General features: G+C 38.5%; 3 protein-coding genes across 4 annotated transcripts; 1 reads left to right on the forward strand and 2 right to left on the reverse strand.

Annotated features, from left to right (window-relative positions):
* The first annotated feature begins 235 nt into the window (after positions 1 to 235).
* On the forward strand, positions 236 to 5091 carry ift20 (intraflagellar transport 20 homolog (Chlamydomonas)). The gene is made up of 5 exons (XM_033630850.2): positions 236 to 356; positions 1217 to 1354; positions 1452 to 1537; positions 1714 to 1817; positions 4308 to 5091. The coding sequence occupies exons 2-5, from the start codon at positions 1228 to 1230 to the stop codon at positions 4387 to 4389; spliced, it is 399 nt and encodes a 132-aa protein (XP_033486741.1). The 5' UTR covers positions 236 to 356; positions 1217 to 1227; the 3' UTR covers positions 4390 to 5091.
* A 1501-nt stretch (positions 5092 to 6592) lies between these two features.
* On the reverse strand, positions 6593 to 11718 carry lyrm9 (LYR motif containing 9). 2 transcript variants are annotated; one of them, XM_033630760.2, is made up of 4 exons: positions 11387 to 11718; positions 10725 to 10862; positions 6974 to 7066; positions 6593 to 6889 (listed from the first exon to the last, which is right to left on the reverse strand). In XM_033630760.2, exons 2-4 carry the CDS (start codon positions 10842 to 10844, stop codon positions 6872 to 6874), a joined length of 231 nt encoding a protein of 76 aa, XP_033486651.1. In that variant the 5' UTR covers positions 10845 to 10862; positions 11387 to 11718; the 3' UTR covers positions 6593 to 6871. The 2 variants fall into 2 exon arrangements, with proteins under 2 accessions (XP_033486651.1, XP_033486650.1); XM_033630759.2 differs by having other exon boundaries at positions 10725 to 10865; positions 11387 to 11700.
* Positions 11719 to 13713: 1995 nt separating this feature from the next.
* LOC117260166 (uncharacterized) lies at positions 13714 to 19201 on the reverse strand. Its single transcript, XM_033632074.2, has 3 exons — positions 19066 to 19201; positions 15285 to 15759; positions 13714 to 14334 (listed from the first exon to the last, which is right to left on the reverse strand). Exons 1-3 carry the CDS (start codon positions 19163 to 19165, stop codon positions 13992 to 13994), a joined length of 918 nt encoding a protein of 305 aa, XP_033487965.2. The 5' UTR covers positions 19166 to 19201; the 3' UTR covers positions 13714 to 13991.
* Between the last annotated feature and the right edge of the window lie 814 nt (positions 19202 to 20015).

Below are 20015 nucleotides of genomic sequence, written 5' to 3' on the forward strand. Positions count from 1 at the left end.
TTATGCAGTCGTTATACTGTCCACATTACGGTAATTGATCTCATTTCCGCTTTATTTACAAAGTAAAAGCTTCTCAATGTCAACTGAGAAGACTTATGGTAGCCCATCTCTTTAGTCGTTTGAGCGTTTGACAGTAGAATACATTTAATTGCAAGTTTGCCTGTGGTCCGTGAGATAATCACGGAGCATCAGCCGAGAACACACACACACACACACACACACGCACACACACACACGGGCAGCAGCATCTGGTTTCCTTGGCAGCGAGAGGGGGAGGAGCTTCGGGCTGACTCGCTCTGCCACATAGTCACACAACACAGTGCCATCTGAGCTAACGGCCATAACGGCTTTAACAGGTAAATATATTGTTTTTTGTACATAACGCGATAGATACGGTTTAACGTAGCTCTCTAAGGAACTTAATAAGCATTAACATGGACAGTGTGTGTTTAAATTCGTTTTCCTATTAGCTTTTGTGAGCAGGCTGAGGCTAGCAAAATGTAGCTAACTAACGTTAGCTTGAGTTAATGTAACTAATTGTAGGTTAGGTTAAGTCAGGGCAGGCATGAATTTCCACAGGGAAAAACACTCAACGTATGTGAACCGTTTTAGCTATTTGATACTCTTCACAACTTTAGAGACTTGTATTACTATTGTGAAGTCAACGCAAAGTCAAACTTATACATATGATACACGGTGACGTTAAGCTAACGTAGGAGTTAAACCAGATAACGTTAACGAGGATGCACGTGACGTAATCTAACATTATAGCTATGTATTTAACTCGTATATTTAGCACAAAGCTTTACTGAATAAAGCTGCGCTCTTAAAGGTAATGAGTCGTCTTGCCATATGGTGGACTCTGATTGAAGGTTATAGTTCAACGAAATGTTTGTTTAGCATACTGTATGTTAACGTTGCTGGAGACCAGCTGCCTGGAGACAGAGACACACTGTCAGCAAAACAAATATTCTCACTGTGTGATAGTCAGGTAGCAAGCCACTTGTCAGCATTATGTTATCAAGCCATAAAAAGCCTGTTGATTTCAGTGTAACACTAAAGTTACCTGACAGACAGCTCTTGCTTTATCTCAAAATATATCATGTAAAAGATGGCTCCATAGATGCCCTACAAGTCCAAGCTAGTTTTAAGTTGTGTTTGTTTCTGCTGCTGTCCCATTCTTCACCCCTCATTCTTTGTGTTTCCTTTGTCACAGGCCTTGTGGCCATGGCTAAAGACACATTAGCTGAGGCAGGCTTTTATTTTGATGAACTCAACAAGCTCCGGGTACTGGAGCCTGATGTCAGCCAGAAGACCTCAGAGCTAAAGGAAGAATGTAAAGAATTTGTGGACAGTAAGCACTGAATAATTTGTCCATTAAGATGTGCCTGATGTCTCCTCCAATATCAACGGGTCCTACAAGATATGCAAATATGTCTTATCCTTTGCAGAAATCAGCCAGTTTCAGAAGATAGTGGGAGGTCTAATCGAGCTGGTGGATGAATTGGCAAAAGAAGCAGAGACGGAAAAGATGAAGGTAAGCTTAACATTTAAAGCTGCTTTTCATTGGCTATTGCAGAACATGTAGGACTCTTATGCCAAAGCTTTGAAACTCCCAAAGTCGGTTAAACTCTCCTTAAACACACTAGTTGTCTCAGGTAGCTTATACTATACAGTATGTGCTTCTGTTTGATCTGTGTTCTTCTCATTTAGGCAATAGGAGCCAGAAACCTGCTGAAGTCAGTGGCAAAACAAAGAGAGGCTCAACAGCAGCAGCTTCAGGCTCTCATAGCTGAAAAGAAGATGCAACTTGAGAGGTAAGCAGTGCACAGGTCGTTTTCCACAACCCAACCAACACAGAGCTGGTGTGTGCGGGACAGGTCATGGTTTCCCATCCATATAATTCAGCACACAAAATAGTTAATTTCTCTCAAACCTGAATAAATGGCTTGTGCAGCAGGTAATCAATATCCCACATGTACCAGCAGCAGTTGTAGTATACTGTCTTAAGAAACAATTAAAAGCTGTAAACGAAAAGTTTGGCCTGAATTATGGCTATATAACCCCTAGTGGTTTAAGGTTTTAAATGTTGCCCCACCTGATATATGCCTGTTTTACATCCACTAATTTCCACAAGAGCGGTTACCACAGTACCTGCAACACCATCTGTCACTGTTTGATTGTCAGGTGATGGGGTCCTCCTACAGGTCATCATAGGGGGCTGTAGCTAATAACAGGGTTGGCAGTTAGATCCTCAGCACTTGTCAAAATTTCCTTGGGCAAGACACTGAGTGGATGCATGGTGTGGATATGAGAAAAAAACGAGTTAAGGATTTTACAAATACTGCCATGTAGTGTAGAGGTGTAAATCCCTCAGGTACACTGATCCACACATTAAAAATCTGTTTTCAGGTTGTTTATTAACACAGGGTGTCTGCAGGTCCCTAAAAAGTCTTAAAATTAAATTCAGTTTTATGAATAAATTTAATTTATCCATTTTTAATTTGTTTTTGTCTAAATGAGTTGAGATCTCCTTTCTAATGTTACAAATCTTTAACCCCCCTGAACCTAACATTTTTCTTGATACTTGAACTTACCTGTTGGCAAAAGTAGCTCACTATAATAACCATATTCCTGCATAAAAATAACCTCTGCACAGGAATATGTACAGTGTATTCTACATAACCTTAATACTTACCTGAAAATCCTGACAAGAAAAAAGTTTATTTGTCCAAACATCAGTCTGTAAGTAAGAGAAATTTAGCTTAAAAAGCATTCAATTACATTTTTATTACATTTCACTAAAATTGTATCCATATGATTTTATGTGACAAATAAATAGATTGATTAATTGATTGACCGGAGAAAGTTAGTGCCTACAGTGTTGCGTCTTTTCCCTGACAGGGTTCCTGCAGATCCTAAATTATTATTTTTTGTTCTTGTAGTATACCTAATGGGTCTTGAGTTTATGTCACACAGATCAGAATTGTGAAACAAACGACACTCATATTTCATCCACCTTTTGCTAGCTAGCTGTCACTGGACCCTTGACAACATGGAGAGGGGCAAATTCATCAAAAATGGCCTCATTAATCAAGATTTTGCAGCATACAAGGAACAGTGTATTTTAATGTAAAAAAGTTTTTCAAACTCTGCATGATGGGAGTCAAGGTAGTGGAATCCCACATGCATAGTTAGAAACACCAAATGGTCACCAAGTCATGTTTTCTACATTTCTACAACATTTAGGCAAAATTGTCCCTAACCCCAAGGAATTGATGTCAGCTCATGTTTTTTTGTCAGTTATGGTTATTATAAAAGTGGTCTGGAATTTCCAAGTGGCATTTAAAAATTCGAAGAAAAGGCTTAAATCTAACTTGCCTTAAGCTGTAGGAATCCTGCCTGTACATGAGCTGTCATTCTTATGTAGCATATGCCAGTGATTTCCAATGAGGGGTACTTCTACCCCACAGGGTGCTTCTACAGTTGCCAGGGGATATGTAAAACACTGAAGTAGCTCAACTGAAAAAAAGAAAAGAAACAGAAATTAATATCTGATTAAAAAATATATATCTGCAATTGCAGTCTACAAAAAATATATATACAATTTCGTTGTACTTGTACAATGACAATAAAGACTCTGATTCTGAAATACTATTCTGTCTTAGTGTTACTGTATGATGACAGAAAATGATTTGCCAAAAATGAATTGATGAATTCTGAGCATTTGTAATGTAGCATTTCAGTGTTTTTCCAGGTACAAGTTTGTGGTTTAGTCAGTCAGACACTGATCGCACAGCGCTGTGTTGGACCTTTTTATATAAGCTTTCTTTTTTTTTTTTTTTTTTTTTTTTCCCCCCCCTGCCAAAAATGTCTTGTGCTGGTCTGGGTGTACATCACTGAAAAATATTTCAAATGGGGTACATTATTTTAAAAGTTTGGGAATGACTTATGTATATACAGTCATTTGCTGTAGACTGTTTTACATTGCTGCCTCTGGTGTATAAAATCATGTGGAACAGCAAATTAATAGCAACTGAGAAAAGTCTCCACGTCTCTTATGGCTTTAATGTTAAAAATCAATATTTTAAGCAGTGATGACATCATCCGGTGACTTTTTCAGCTGTCAATAATTACTTACTTAGTTAAAAACCATTGTCTTTAGCAGGCCCATCAGTGTTTACTGTATCCTGGTATCTGCTATAGTAGGCATTTCTAACAATATTTCATGCAAGTAATGGGCTTTTATTTTTGCTTTATTGCATTTATTGAGTTACAGTTAATTTTCTGCTGTTTCCTTGTTCCAGATATCGTATTGAGTATGAAGCTTTGTCCAAAGTGGAGTCAGAGCAGAACGAGTTTATCGACCAGTTCATTCTGCAGAAGTGAGGATGTGACTGAGACAGCAGACAAATGTACGACTTCTGCACAGCTGTGTTTCCAGAGTGCCTGTCCAGCCTTCTCTGGGTGATGCCCACCTCAGAGAATTACTCTGCTGCAACTGTTTTTCTGAAGCAGTCCCAAAGCTCCAACTTCATCATCCTCAAACATCTCCACCTCCTTTGACCACCTCATTTCTGACATGCTTGTGTGTGTGAAATAACAGCCAGCTGCCAACTGTATGTGTTCCCACCGTAGTCAGCAGGTGTGGGGATCTACAGTGTTGTACGCTTGAATATGTTTGGAACGTTACGTTCTGCTCACACCAAATGTCTCAACATCTCAGACCAACATTAACGAAAATGGAGCTATTTATACAAAGGAATATTATTTATACTATTTATACTGAAGAATTACTCTGTATATCTAGTTTTATTACTTTTTGTATCACTTGAAATACTGCATGTGCATGCATCTGTATATACATTTAGATTTGAAAAGATAGGAGCTGATCCTAATTTGATGATGTGTGTTGTTATTTTTGCTTTTATTTAATTCTTCTGGTACAACCAGTCTGTGGGCACAGCACATGAAGAATATACTGTCCTTTCTTCTTCTTTCTATCTGTTATGTGTCAAAGTCTTTCATGTACTAATTAAGATGACAAACGGTTATACTTGAATAAATACTGTATTATATTGCACAATAAAATGTGTCATTTTTGCTGTCAAGACGTTAGAGGGGTGGATCAGCAGATTTTAGCTTTGTGCTTTGTGTTTTGTTTCAACAAAATGATTTAATATCCACGTATTTTGACACTGTTGGTCCTTGTGCACACATAGGTACACACAAATGTTCTGTCATGGACTGAAAACTAGTTATGCATCTTTTTATGAAGGTTTTGCAGAGAATAGCTAAACTTTATACCAGGTAGGTCCATCATTTACAAAATTATACGTCAGTACCATAACTTTTTAGTCATATCACACTATCGTCTTAAGCAGATGGAGTATTTTTTTCATGTTTTATGTTGAATTTTTCTGTTTGGAAACTACACATTGTAAGGAAACCTGGTCAATCAGCTCCTCTCCCCTTTGATGGCACACTTTACCACTTAAAATGTATCTGCATCTAAGGGACTGCTGTATTATCACCTGTTTGCATTGATTTTGTGTTTTTTATTAACCTATCTTCAATCCTTGATGTTAATGTAGTGTTTGTGTAAATTTACTATACTAGGCTGAACCCTATGTGCCAGCCCTCCTTGTTTATCCTTTCTCTTTCAAATACTTAAGGACTGCCCTGACTAACCCTGTGTTATAATACAACATTTTGAATTGTGGGTAATTCCTTTTGGCAAAGTCTGCAGAAATGCAGACTTACTGAATCTGTGCATAAAAGGCTTGAAACGTCTGGAGAGCCCTCATGCATGTGATGATTTGAAAGTGTTACAGCCCTAAACCCTTAAGCACCGTGCAGGATCGCGCCGCTATGTCAGTGAGTCCATGAGTGTGGAGATTGGGACAGGTGGAGAGGTGGATGGGTCAAACTGCTCGTTTCCTTTGTGAACCAAAAGTCAGTGGAGTTCTTCATAGAAAGTTAGTGTGCCAGAATGTGTGGTATACTGTGCTAGTGAAATACATCATGTGACATCACATTACGTTAGTAACAAACGTACTCATTTTAAGCCAAACCATGTTGTTTCTAAACCTATCCATGTGCTTTTGTTGCCTAAACCTCAGGAAGTAAACCTAAAAAGCAGGTTTTTACCAATGTTTTAAGTTTATTTTGAGAAGAGACTGCATGCATTGAACGAGTGGACTATACATTTCCTATGAAGAAGGAAGTTCATTCAGAAAAGACAACGAACGTTATGAGCACAAACCGACAGGCCATCCCTGAGCATCTAAAACTGATGCTAAAGGGCTACCAGAGCATCATAGTTTGTCGTGTGGGGCCACTGACCAAGCTTCCGTATTTGATGAGTTGGGAATGAAGATGTGTTGGATTGGGTCCTTTTCTCCCTCCTGGCTCCTGAGTGGTGTACTGACCTTTGACCTTCTGAAATAGTCTTAACCAATACTTCACTTTACCCTCTATAGATCTGCTTGTTGCTCTGAAGTGTGGTGATCGAAAAAACTGTCTAAGCCTGTTTAACATTTCACTCTTACTGTAAGTTCAGTACACAGTTAATAAGACAAGAAATCTATAATTATAGAGAATTAATTTATTGAAAAATAAAATATACATAGTCAACTCATTTCAAACTAAGAACAGTATTTACACTTTTTATAGACAGTGAACATCAGATTGAACCGAGTAGTCATTTCATAAAGTGTAGTCCCAGGTGTTGCTTCATCATGGCTGTTCACCCACATTGTTGCACTACTGAAAACAATAAGCACTCATGGCTCAGACACACACTGGGACCCATGTTTGGTGCAGCAATGCAAAATGCATCATCGGAGGACATATTCATGGTTTATGAACTTCACTCCTTCTTCTTGTACTGTGAATCAAAAAGAAAATTAATTACAGCAGTGTGTATTTTATTTGCACACCAACTTTAATCTGACAAGGCCTCCATACTTACTTTATTAAGAATCCACTCTGCATCTGCAATAGCCCTTTGGATTATCATTTGTATCCTCTCTGGGTCGTCTTCATCTGAGTGACTGTTGTAACCCTAGAAACCAAAAGCAAAGGATGACAATTATAAAGTGTTCATGCTTTTAGATGATGGAGCACTTCACAAAAAGTACTTCATCTTTCCAAGCTTGGAAAACAGCACTCAACAGGTTTGATGATGACACATAAATTATGTATGAATGATTGTTGTTGGTTGTTATGTAGTTCATAATAATATATAGAAACTAGAATTACTACATCATGATTTTATACCTTGCAAACCAGTCAAGTTGCAGTTACAGTTTACATCCATGTCTGTCCAGACTCATATGTAGCCATGACAGCTTACAATGCTTCAAATATGGATGCTGCTGTGAAGAAGCTACATATTCTAAAACACAGATCCTTCACACACATATTCCCCCCAGCAGCACAGATCATCTCTACAGTCAGCACAGTTTCCAGTCAGTATCTGACCGAATGTCTCCCCTTCTGTTCATGAGTTATGATGTTGAATTACAGCCAGAAAAGTGCTTTTGCAGAACATTATCACGTCACAGTGATGCTGACCTTTTACCTTTTGAATATAAAATGCCATCTCTCATCATTTTACTCTATTAGCCATTAGTGTGAAGTTTTGTCACCATTTATGTATGAATTCTTGAGTTATGGCCAAAAACATGTTTTGTGAGGTCACACTGACCTTTATCCATCAAAATCTAATCAAATCATCATTGAGTTGACTATTAATAATTTGTATTATTACAAAATCGATACTTGACGTCCATGTATCAATATGGTATTGCCACACAAAAATAACGTAATACTGTGCTGTATTGAGTGTTCCCTACTCCTATCGTCAATTATAACTGTCTAAACAGAAGATAAAAACACAACAGTTTTTAATTATTGAAAACTGTACATTTTTCAACTGACCAAGACCAAACAATTAATCAATTAATCAAGAAAATAATGGCCAGAATAACTGATGATGAAAATAATTCGTAGTCCCTAATTCTGATTTATTACAGCTTGGGACTTCATTTGTAGATTTGGCTAGCCCCTCTATCAGTAATAATAATAATATTGTAATTAGTAGCTGTGATCTGGTAATATAAAAGACAGAAGTCAAAAATACAAGTAGTTAGGCTATCAGACACTTTGTAATCAAACCCTCAGCTTAGCAAAAATTATTTGGAAGAGAAAACAGAGGGGACCAATTTTGTATTTTAACTTTGATCTACTGCAGTTACTGCGCAGCATTTGTGCAGTCTTGGAGAGTACAATGTAACTGATACAGAAAATGGACAAAACAACAAAAATGAGATCCAAGGTGTAATAAACCTAAATCATCCTGTAACTCAATGGTTGAGACCGCTATAAAGTCTCATTATACTTTGCAGAAAACAACTGTGGCACACAGCACGCAATTGCACAATTCTGTGGTAGCTTATACTGAAAATACAACATCCATGGTGATACCTGATAGCTACCTAAAAATGATCTATTAATTGTCATTTTACAAATAATTACCTAGTTTTGGCTAGGGGAGAAGGTGACAGCAGCCACAACTCTGGATCTTAGATCAGTCTTGGTCAGGAACAATGGCAGAAGTGGGTACTGTATGTTTACAACATGCATGTGTTTTGGTGTGGATAGACGCCAGACGACCTGGAAATAGGTCATAAATGCAGGAGACATAGAAACTCTGCACAGAAAAGCCTTGTCAGGTCTGATCTGAGGACCTTTTTACTGTGAGGTGACAACATTAACCACTGAGACATCATGGCATCGACTGTAGGACTGACTTTAAAACATACTGAACCGTATGTGATATCAGAGTGTTTATGGGCAGCTCCGAAACTGTAGCTTGAAAATGTGTATGTATCATCAGTAGGTCAGTCACTTGTTTGGAGGTTTATTAATGGGTTGTTTCTAAGCTAAATTCTACATAATACAATGTCCAAGTCTATTTCAAGTAGGAATGTATGCAGTGTCCAAAATTAACTTTTTGACTCACCGGCCAAATGGCTAGTGAATGTTCAAACTTTATTTTACTAGCATTTGGCTAGTGGCTAGTGTTAATTTTGGACCCTGAATGCATGATATTGGATTTTTTGCCGATATCCAGTATGCTGATATGTAACAACTTATTTGGCCGATAACCGATACAGACAGCGGCGGAAATCCATGGAGGACAAGCTGCTGATAATATAAACTGTCTGCAACATTTCTCCTGCATTGTTCAAAAGCCTATTCAATTACGAGTGCTGCTAAGCTAAAAGCTAATGATTAAGCTCAGAGTTTAGTGATAGAGAGGACAGGAGAGAAAGAAGAGGGAGAGGACAGGACAAGAGTGATGGAGCGGCTCATAGCTAATGGGTACCTGTCACTGAGACAAACATAAAAGACGTGCAGTTTAACCGACGAGGAGCGGTCATTACGCGCGGCTATTACGCACAGTTGTGACGGAGCGGCTCGTAGCTAATGGGTACCTGTCTGTAGGCTCTCCACCTGTCAGTGAGACAAACATGAAAGACGTACAGTTTAACCGACGAGGAGCAGTCATTACGCGCGACTATTACGCACGGTTGTGAGGTGCGCAGCGACAGATCTCACAGCACACTGTCTATAAAGCAGTTTAATTGCAGGAAATATTTAGTTGTTAAGCCATTTCTCATAAGTATAGACATTCACTGTATATGCACTTTTCTACATGTGGCTGCTGCTGAATTGAGTCTTGACTCTCTCGTTATCAATAACTTACAATACTGACATAAATGTTTAAAGTCCAAAAAAAGTAATTTATTATGAACAGGTCAATAAAACAGGTTTCAAAATTCAAAATACCTTGTAAACAAACGAAATATTCAGTGTTACACATTTTCTTTGGTTACTTTTCTTTCAAACATTTTTTAAAGTTATGATCTCACTGCCGGTAAAATAACGAACATGCTGACAGCTCAACACTGCAAGACAGGTTTCAAAGGAGAATAAAAGAGACAGAGAGAGATCAAGTGGGCGTGTAAATAGCATAATCTGATATCTTTCATCTGGAAAAAGGCAGTTATTTGATTATGAGAAATCTGATAAACAAACTTAGATTTTTGCCTGATAAATACTTTATTCATTGCGTGTGTACATGTTAATTTGATTTCAATCATTTTGTTTTAAATCTGGACATGTGCAGGTGGACTCAGCCAGTGCTAAGAAAGGTCCTATGTCTGCCTGTTGAGGAGATGGAGAAAAGATTAAAGCGTCAAATTGCGGTAAAAGATGCTGTATAAAAGACAGGCTACAACTTTTTTTCCTTGTCCCCCCCTGGAATTATTCTCTAAAATTTTACTGTTTATTGTCTCCCCCAGCTATGAAATGGGATTTTCGCCCCTGGATACAGATATTGATATATCCTTTTTTTCCTCACCTAATTTTAGTGATCATCAAGTCTCCTCTGTAGTGGAATTAACCTCATATTATGCATGTGTACTGTGATTGTGATGACTCACCAGCAGATGGAGACAGCAGATAAAATATAATGCTTTCAATGTATGTAATATTCATTCGTTGTGCAAAATAAGAAAAAGCATGTTGGCCGATTCCAATAGTTAATTTTAAAGCCAATATCGGCCTATACCAATGGCATGCCGATATTATCGTGCATCCCTAATTTGAAGAACATTATGCTTGCCAGTAATTGGTGCACGTGATGACTTCACCTGTCTTATGGCATGTCGATAGTGCTGCTGCATTGCTGGGGTTGGTAATTTCCTGCAGCACCTGAGGAGATGTCGATAGAGCTGCACTGGTGTCAGCTCAGCTCCAACTAAAGGCAGCATTCCTTCCTTAAAGTGCTGCTGCTGAAAATAGAAATTAAGTGAGAGTTCGGGTTAGTGAAATATTTCTATATTCAACACAGAAATAAGATTTTTTTTTTCCTAATGCCCATACACAGCAGGCAAACTAGTGAAGACACATTTTCATGTGTTACATAGGCTATATTACAGAGCTCGATTCAGCTTCAGTTAAAGTGTCGTGATTGTCTAAACAGCCCTCTCTGGGCCACTTTAACCACAAAGTTACATTTTCAGACACAAACGTTTATCCAATTTGACATTAATGTTTCGTTTCATCAATTTGTTTCCAAGTGTTTCAGATATGACGTTATCTTAATAGGCTATGTTTCATGAGGCTGCGACATTTCCTTTCTCTATCCTCAGCTGACCCGTGCTGTTAGCTAACTATAAACTGCTATGCTCTCGGAGGCTGATGTCAGCTCCACACTGGTGGTTCAGAGGTAAACACTGCGTAAATAAAGAGACAGTCGTTTGCTGACAGACAGCTGAGGATTGTATGACACAAACCATAAGGTGAAGCTTACTGTGGCAGTGAGCTGTAGTGAAGGCTGTCAGCAGGCTTTCAGCATCTTATCAAACCTCCGTGGACTCACATTATGAAACTGACCTGCTGTAGCGTACACGGTTGTGTGTCTGGTTTCTGTATTCTTCCTCTTCTTCTTGTGGTCATATTGCAACTGATATTTGTAAAGTATACAGCGCCATCTACTGACCCGGAGTATGTATGGCATATTGTCCCTGGGCTACTTCACATCATTGGGTGTATTTAAAGGAGCTATAAGTAAGAAATCTAAAGCAAATAGTCGTAAAATCCTCCTAATATGTCACAGAGACTAAGGAATAATGTTAATATAACATACTGATCTCACCAACAACAATAGTACAGCCAGAATATTCGCATTTTAAAAAAATGTTTACAGTCCGCAAATCATGTTTATGTTTTGAATTTGTGTTTTGGCCTGTTGCGCCACCCACCACCGTCTACCAGTCACACAGTCAGAAGAGTCTCAGCATCAGTTACAGTTACGACTGAACTACAATGGCTGACGGTGCGAATAAACCCAAACGACCTTGTTATGATTCCCAAAAACGGCAAGACAAAACTCGAGGCAAAGCGAGGGTCTATATAGGAGATGCATTTGAATGGTGGAGACCGTTGAAAGCGGAGAAGAATTTGAAATCGGATGTCGAAGTGGCTACTCTTCTCCTCGACAGGTGAGCTTTAGCCAAAGTTGGCAAACTAGCATCATAGCTAGACGGGGATGGACATTTTGAATACTTTAAACTGTTATTCATTTTCGATCATACATTGTAGCCCATGTGCAGGTGGGTCATCGACCCACAGCATTAGCTGTATCCCGGCAGCAGCATTAGCAGCAGAGAAGCCGAACTTGCTTGAACGGTCCGCTGGAAAACTGAAGATAAAGGAAGCGGTGACGCGGCCTGCCACGGCAGCCACCCGTGGGCAAACAAATCAGTCTCCAGCATGCCGCTGTCCAGCAACCTCGAATCTGTAGGGGAGGGGGGCGACACGACTCGCGGCAGTATTTTGAATTTGAGTGCAGTAACCATTTTGGCCACATTCTTACATACCGCGCTTTTAAGCAATATCACACGAGGGGGAGTGATGTTGACTGTAGCTATATCGTCACGGCTGTGATTCAGTCATAGGCATGAGGCAGTTACAGCCAATTACAGCCGTGACGATATACAGTACAACATCACGACCTCGAGTGTGATATTACTTTTATACAACAGTTCAACAACAGCTTAAACAGCAATGCTGTAAGGAAATGTTAACAAAAGGTGATCAAATAAATGATTTAAGTATGTTATGTAGCTCCGCCAAAAAAACAGTTCCCCCAGTCTGTTGCCAGGCAACGCAGCACACACCCAGGAACTCACAAGCTACTTTGTATTTACATTGATCTGCAGCTGTGTAACTTCGTCCAGTTCGGCCGATGAAACGTTGATTAATCCAAATGCAATTTTGGGGAAAATATCCATCTTCTTGGTGTAACGCTATAGTGTCAGTTTGCGTCAATGTAGCGAGTGTGACAGTTGGTTAATTAACGGTTGTATTTTTATAACACCTGTGAGCGGAATGATTTTACTGTTACATGTCCCAGTGATGTTGTAGTCTATATCAGTACATGGAATGCCTCTCGTCCAATCAAATTACTCGGTCAGAACTAACTGTTGTATAAAAGGTCATAAATGGTAGTGTTAATAATAATTAAAGAAAAATAAACCAAACAAACAGACACTGAATTATATGATATAATCCTATCCCCTTCTACTATTCCATCCATCTATCTCTCTATCTGTCTAGACTTTATACGTAATGACATCACAAGTTTGAGGCTTACTTCTCGGATTTCTGGCTTTTAGACAGAGCAGCTCATGGTCACAAATATTGACTGAACATGGAAATAGCATATTGGAATTTTTAATTTAGGTGTTGTTCCCCTTTAACATGGGGGTCTATGGAGATTTACTCACTCTTGGAGCCAGCCTCAAGTGGCCATTCAATGAACTGCCGAACATATTCAAGGTTGAACCTGCCGCTTGGTTCAACCTTGAATATGTGGGCTGTTACAAATATACAGCAGCATATAGATAAAATAATAACAGTGCAGTCAAAGCAATGCAGAGGAAGTAAAACACTGATCTTTATGGCTTGGTGCTGTCACCTAGTGGCAGCATTCTGTTTCCAAACTTCTAAGTGGTATATGATAAACGTGTAAACATTTTAAGCTCACTTGTGTTTGTTGTCTAATAAATAATATGATTCAAATTTTGCCTACCTTAAGTATGTACAGTTTATGGTTTATTTCAACCATCACTCAAAGTAGTTTCAGGTTTTTAATTTGAAATAAAAATAAAATATAAAAGCAATCTGTTTTGGCATTGACAATTATTACACAATCACCACACAGTGCCAAAACACATGAAGTAGCCTACTGATGTTAGCTTAGCTTCATGTGGAAAATCTGAATTGTATCACACGTCTTCACCGTCTGGGATCCATGGGGACTGGGGCTTAAAAACGGGGCCATCAAACAGATACAGTAAAGAAATCCTACTGAAAGCAAAGAATAACCCAAGGAAAGACACAGTGGCAAACTGTCAGTTAATCTCCTGAAGTTCGATGCCAGCTGCAGCTAGTTTGGCCCTCTTACGATCTCCTTTCCATGTGAAGAATCCCACAATTAACACCATGACTGGCAGAGCGGCACAGAGCACGATGCGGCTGATGGGCAGCTGGACTGGACAGTCGATGGTTTCTGAAGGAATCAGAGTCTGGGCAGTGGAAGGAGGTTGGAACAAAAATGTAGATGTGAAGTCTAGAAATGTTGCCCTGCTGTTATCTGCTGCGTTGACTTGACACCTCCACTTCCTGTTGTTGTCTTCCCCCTGGAGTTTTGTGACCAGAGTGATGTTACAGCGAGTGTGGGCAATCTGCGCATACCTGTGCAGAGGGGAAATACTATTAAAAACACATCAGTGAGCCACACTGTGTCACTGGGTACCATGTTCCTTCATTAGCATGAACATACACTACATAATTTATTTTAACTCAATCCCACAGACACAGTCCTGCTGCTACAAATAATAGCTAGAGCACCAAATGTGAATTAATCCACTGCTTAAAATAGTGCCCAAAATGCACTATTTCGTCCTGTTTTGTGTGTGTGTGTGTGTGTGTGTGTGTGTGTGTGTTTCGTAAAATGACACTATAAAAAGTAAGCAGTTGTTTTAACTTAAAAACTTAGTGTTCAAGCTGCATTAAAATTTAACCAAACTAAACTTGAGTAATAATATTGCAATGATTTAAACAACTTCTAGAGTTTAGATCAAGTTTATTTGATGAAGAAAGTTAATTTGTTTTGGATCATGACAAAAATACTACTCAAGTTCAGTTAACTCAATTTTTAAGGTAGCTTGAACATTAACTTCTTTAAAGTCAAAACAAAATTTATTTTAACATAAAAAAGTGTGTGGGCTGCCTTAACACCAATATTCTCCTAATACTCTGAACATGACATATTCTGAATTTGTTGCAGGTAATGTAAACAGCATATTCTGTTTAAATATTCCAAATTAGGTCTTTTTACAAATTAAATATTTTCCAATTATCCAATTAAGACTTGTGGGGTATCCCAGTATTAGTTGGGTTATAAGGAAATTTCGCTAGCCTCTAGGCTAATATATACAATGTAAAATGCCATAGGCTTGTGCTAAAAACATTAGCATGTTGATTGAAATTATTTTTTTTAGATGATGTTTAATAATTCTATTGTTAAAACTAATAAACATTTTGGTTAATAAAGACTAATTTTCCTCCAAAATTAACTTTCCCACAACACAGTTGAAAGGCAGCAATCAGTAATGACAGATAAAGGACAGAGAACTAAAAACCTGGTGTCTTTGGGCAGCATAGAACCGTCCTCAGCTGCCCAGCTGAGGTTGAACATGCTGGAGTATGACTTGCAGCTCCCAACATCATAGTAGGTGAAGAGGATACAGCTCAGAGTGAGGGTTCCTCCAGGCTGCAGGTCAGTGATGGTGGAGGGTGAAGTGATGGTGAGGAGAGAGAGGTAAACATCAGTGAGGGCTTGTCCATGCATCACGCAGACGTAGGAGCCGGCGTCGTCGACAATGAGTTCACGGAGGATGAGTGAGCAGTTGGATGTGATGGACATGCGGCTGGACTTGTCTGACTCCGCCCTCACCTGACCCCTGATGACCTCCTCGGTGTACCGCACCCGGCCGCCTTTGTAGAAGGTCCAGGTGATCAAGGAGCAGTCTGGGGAAACCGGGTTGATACATGGCAGGAGGGCATTACCTCTAAGTCTGCTGTACACAAACACGGCATCCTTTTTGCATGTCACAACTGGGAACACAGAAGTCACAAAAATGATGACTAAACAAACTCATTGTTACATTAACATTTTTCAAATGCTCAGACATGGATGATTGAAAAGCAGGTGACCAGTGTTACATCAGAATCTGTTATCATTTAGATTTTGTGACGCTATAATACTGGATCCCAACCATTTACTTACGTTGTCCTACTGACATCTTTTATTTCTTAAGAAATTAGCAGTTGAATATTACAAGTTTTAATTTTTTGTCTGGAAATGTATTAAAATATGTCAACAATACAGAAAACACAGACAGTTGTTTTAAATCATCACATCTAGGGCCCTCTATCTTTCAAAATACTACTGTTGGTTTTTAAAGCACTGAATGATTGAAGGCCCAAATACATTCCTGACCTTATGCCACAGTATGAAGCATCCAGACCTGTCAGGTCTACAGGGATGCCTCTGTTTTGTGTCCCCAGAATCAAAACTGAGAAGCAGCAGTTTTTATGCACCACATATCTGGAACAAACTCCCAGAAAATTACAGGTCTACCGAAACTCTAAGGTCCTTTATACCAAGACTGAAGACTTTTATGTTTGCCACTGTCTTTTATTAAATCAAATAATTATTCATTTCATGCAGTGCACTGTAACTTTTAGTCCTGTATTTTATACGTGTCTGAGTCTTGATTTTAATTTTATTTTCTATTCTCCAACTCTTCAATGGCATTATAATGTGTTTCTTTGCACTTTGTCTCAATGCTTTTAAATAGCAGATAAACAGAATACAATAAATAATTTTATGACATGGACTTTTGTCTGTGGCAAAATTTGCAGGAAAAATCATGAGAGTCACAGAGTTATTGATAATACGCTCTCACACACTGAACCTTACATCGGTACTACCAAAGACTGTATCTAAATATTTTGTCTGGTACGACAGCTATTTGGGGGGTTATTTTATGGGGACAAAATCCTTGTTTATGTATTAATTTTTTTACTTTACTGTACTGAACGATTTAATAAGTAGCCTAATCAATGTAATGGTTGAACAAATTAAGTGCAAAATATAAATAAATGTACATAGATTTGACCAAAGTTTTATTACATTTTGTTCTTTAAATCCAGCAGTCAAGTCATTCTCACAAACTCATTAAGATAAAAAAAAATAAATAAATTAAACTTTGCCTAGTGGAGGAATGTAACTAAATACATCAGGTACTGTAAATACAAATCTGAGTCTTCTCATGCCACTATCTAGTTCAGGGGCAACCTGCGGATCAGGAGACACATGTGGCTCCCTGTGGCTTTGACAAAAAAAACATATGGAAACGAATCACAGTTATTTATTCCTAAAGTGATTATTAGATTTTCCAATTGTATAAATGTGTAGCCTATACACCAAAAAAAAAAAAAAAGTTATAACATCTATCATCTACAACAAATAGAGAATTTTGTACTGAGTGGACAAATTTGTTTGCTTTCACCACTGACGCTGGAAAGTTTAAGTAGCCTACCAAATAATCATAAAAAGCCCACTGCAGAGTAGCGACTTTGTAAACATAAACATAGTAATGAATATTCATGTACGTCTATTGGAAAGCGTAAATAGGCTGTGTTGCCGTCAGTTTAAGGCACAAATATATTTTGTGGTTCCAGACAGATTTTCAAAAATGGCTCTTTTGATAGTAAAGGTTGTTGACCCCTGGTCTAGTTCTACTCCACTACATTTTGGAGGGAAATAGTAGTATTAGTGGTATTGTTTACTCCCCTACATTTATCCAGCAGCTTTAGTTACTGGTTACTTTATATATTACAATTTTTGCAGACAAAACATATGAAAACGTACTGCTGAAACTATTAGTTGATCAATGAATCTATAAATCGAAAAGAAAATTAGGCTAATTGACAACTTATTTGATAATCATTTAAATAATTTGTAATACAAAAACATTTCATGTTTCCAGCTTCACAAATGTGAAGATCTGCTGCTTTTCCCTTTTAATAAATCAAATGTTGAGGTTTAGACTGTTAGTTGGATAAAATAAACATTGTTAACATGTTACTTTAGGCTCTGGGTCACTGTGACGTTATGTCTCACTATTTTTACAAACCAAACTATCAACTAGAGAAGAAAATAGCAGAAGATTCTAAAATGAAAAAATCATGAGTTTATAGTTTAAAATGAGCTCCACCTCAACCAACTGCAACAGTGAGATCTTGCTTTTACATTAATGCATGAGTCAGAATCATCTGATGATTAAACCTATTAGTATTTTAAAAGGAAAAGGATTTAAATACTTTCTCTCTGTATGCAAATGTTCAGGGTGAACGACACGTGACACGTCACTCCCATAACATAGCTGCAGATGTGAGAGAAAGGGGATGATAATAACCCTAGGGTTAGGGTTAACCCTAGGGCTAACCCTAACCCTAATAATGCACTGACAGGGACCCAACACGCAGGAACAGGATGCCAAAATAAAGGTGGTCTCATGGCGCGTGGGTGCGCACAGCAAGCGCACCTAAAAATTTATGCTGGGAAAGCAGGCGTGAACAATCATTACGCACTGTGGCGATATCAAAACCTTGTACAAATAAGTTTGAAGACAGCCTGAGGATATACAGTTAACAGCTCATGTGTCGGCTCTCATCGTGAGCTGACAGTGTGTCGCTGGTTGCAAAGCACGTTCAATAATGAATGAGTTACTGAGACCTGACTCACATGTATCACGCAGATAGTACCGAATAAAAGCACAAAGTGAAGCTCATGATGCTGCTGTAGCCTACACACTGCCATTCCTCCAAGAAGAGTTGTGAGGACAGAGCTCTCCTGGTGTGGCTACGAATACCAGCCGCTGCCACATATGTGTCATCATGTTTCAAAAACAAAACACATCTTCTCGATATCTAGAAAAATAAATTAAATTAAATAGTCCAGACATTTCAAGTAATCTGCCTTAAGTCTAGATCGAGTCTTTCATCAGTGTTAGTTAGGTCCTTAGCCTACATTAAATTGGAGTCTGACTTGAGTGAAATCATGTGACTCAAGTCCTCCACCTCTACCCAGTCCTACTAAAATATTTTGAACACATGCTGAAGGTTTTATCCGGATCAGAATCATTACTGGATTACACGATTTTATCCGATTTCATTATCTTTTTCTTCTTTATAAAAAAATCAAGTTTCAAGATTTGATCATAGTTGACACCCTGGGCCCTGGACACATAAAGTATTTTTACATGTTGTATTGGTACTTTGACTTAAGCAGAGCATCTGAATTCTTCCATCACTGACCAAATCCAATCCTAAGGAGAACAACATGAAGCCTACCTTTTAGAAGCAGACCGGACAGCAGCAGAAGTGTCATGAGGTTTTCTCTGCCTGTCATGTTTGAGCAGCTCTTTGTGTCTCTCTGCTGTCGCTGCTGCATTGTTCTACAGGACAGTCTTCATTTCCTGTGTTACACTGAACTCAACAGGACATACACACATCAGTCTTCATTCTTATCATCATGATAGACTCTGACAATAAACATTTATTAATGCAAAATATCTAATCAATACACCAGTGTCATAATTCTAGGTAAGTTCATTCTTGTCCTTGGAAATCAGTACTTTAGCAAAATAATCTGAGCTCCACTTACTGGCTTTCTCCAGAGCTTCAACAGCATCTCATGGTAATAAAGGCAGGTGGAGATCATCATTAAATGCATTTGAAAGCACTGGAAAAAGATAGTAAGTGGACCTTGAGCTAGGATTGTTTTGTCAAACCACTGTAACTATCACTTAATTCAGTCTGTGATATATCTTGATCGAGCACTCGGTACTCGACTATGTTCACCTGTACTGTATTTGATCAGGGCTCGATTGCTCGTGTCTGTTGTCGTTGACATGGCTACCAGTAAAGGCTACCGTTATACTTTGAACATCGTCTCCGTTTCCTGGTAATTGTATGAGTATCACGGGAACATATACTCACCCTGCATTCGGGAGTCAAGCTATACTACAACAGTATATCTAGGAAACCACACCACAGTCCAACTGAACAGTAATGTGCTGCTTCTGGTTTACATGATAGTACAAAATATGCTACCTTGAAAAAAATAAATGAAATAATAAAAGCAACCTTACACATTAAATGCTAATTGTTTGTCTGTTTTTTTCCTTTATAAGAAATGTATGACATTTTATTCATCTCGTGATTCCGTGTGAGGTGTAAATATTGGCTGTGTCCAAAACCACCTACACGGGCCACAACACAGTGACACACATTTTGTAGAG

Source organism: Epinephelus lanceolatus, chromosome 4 (genome assembly GCF_041903045.1).
Source record: "Epinephelus lanceolatus isolate andai-2023 chromosome 4, ASM4190304v1, whole genome shotgun sequence".
NCBI lineage: Eukaryota > Metazoa > Chordata > Actinopteri > Perciformes > Serranidae > Epinephelus > Epinephelus lanceolatus.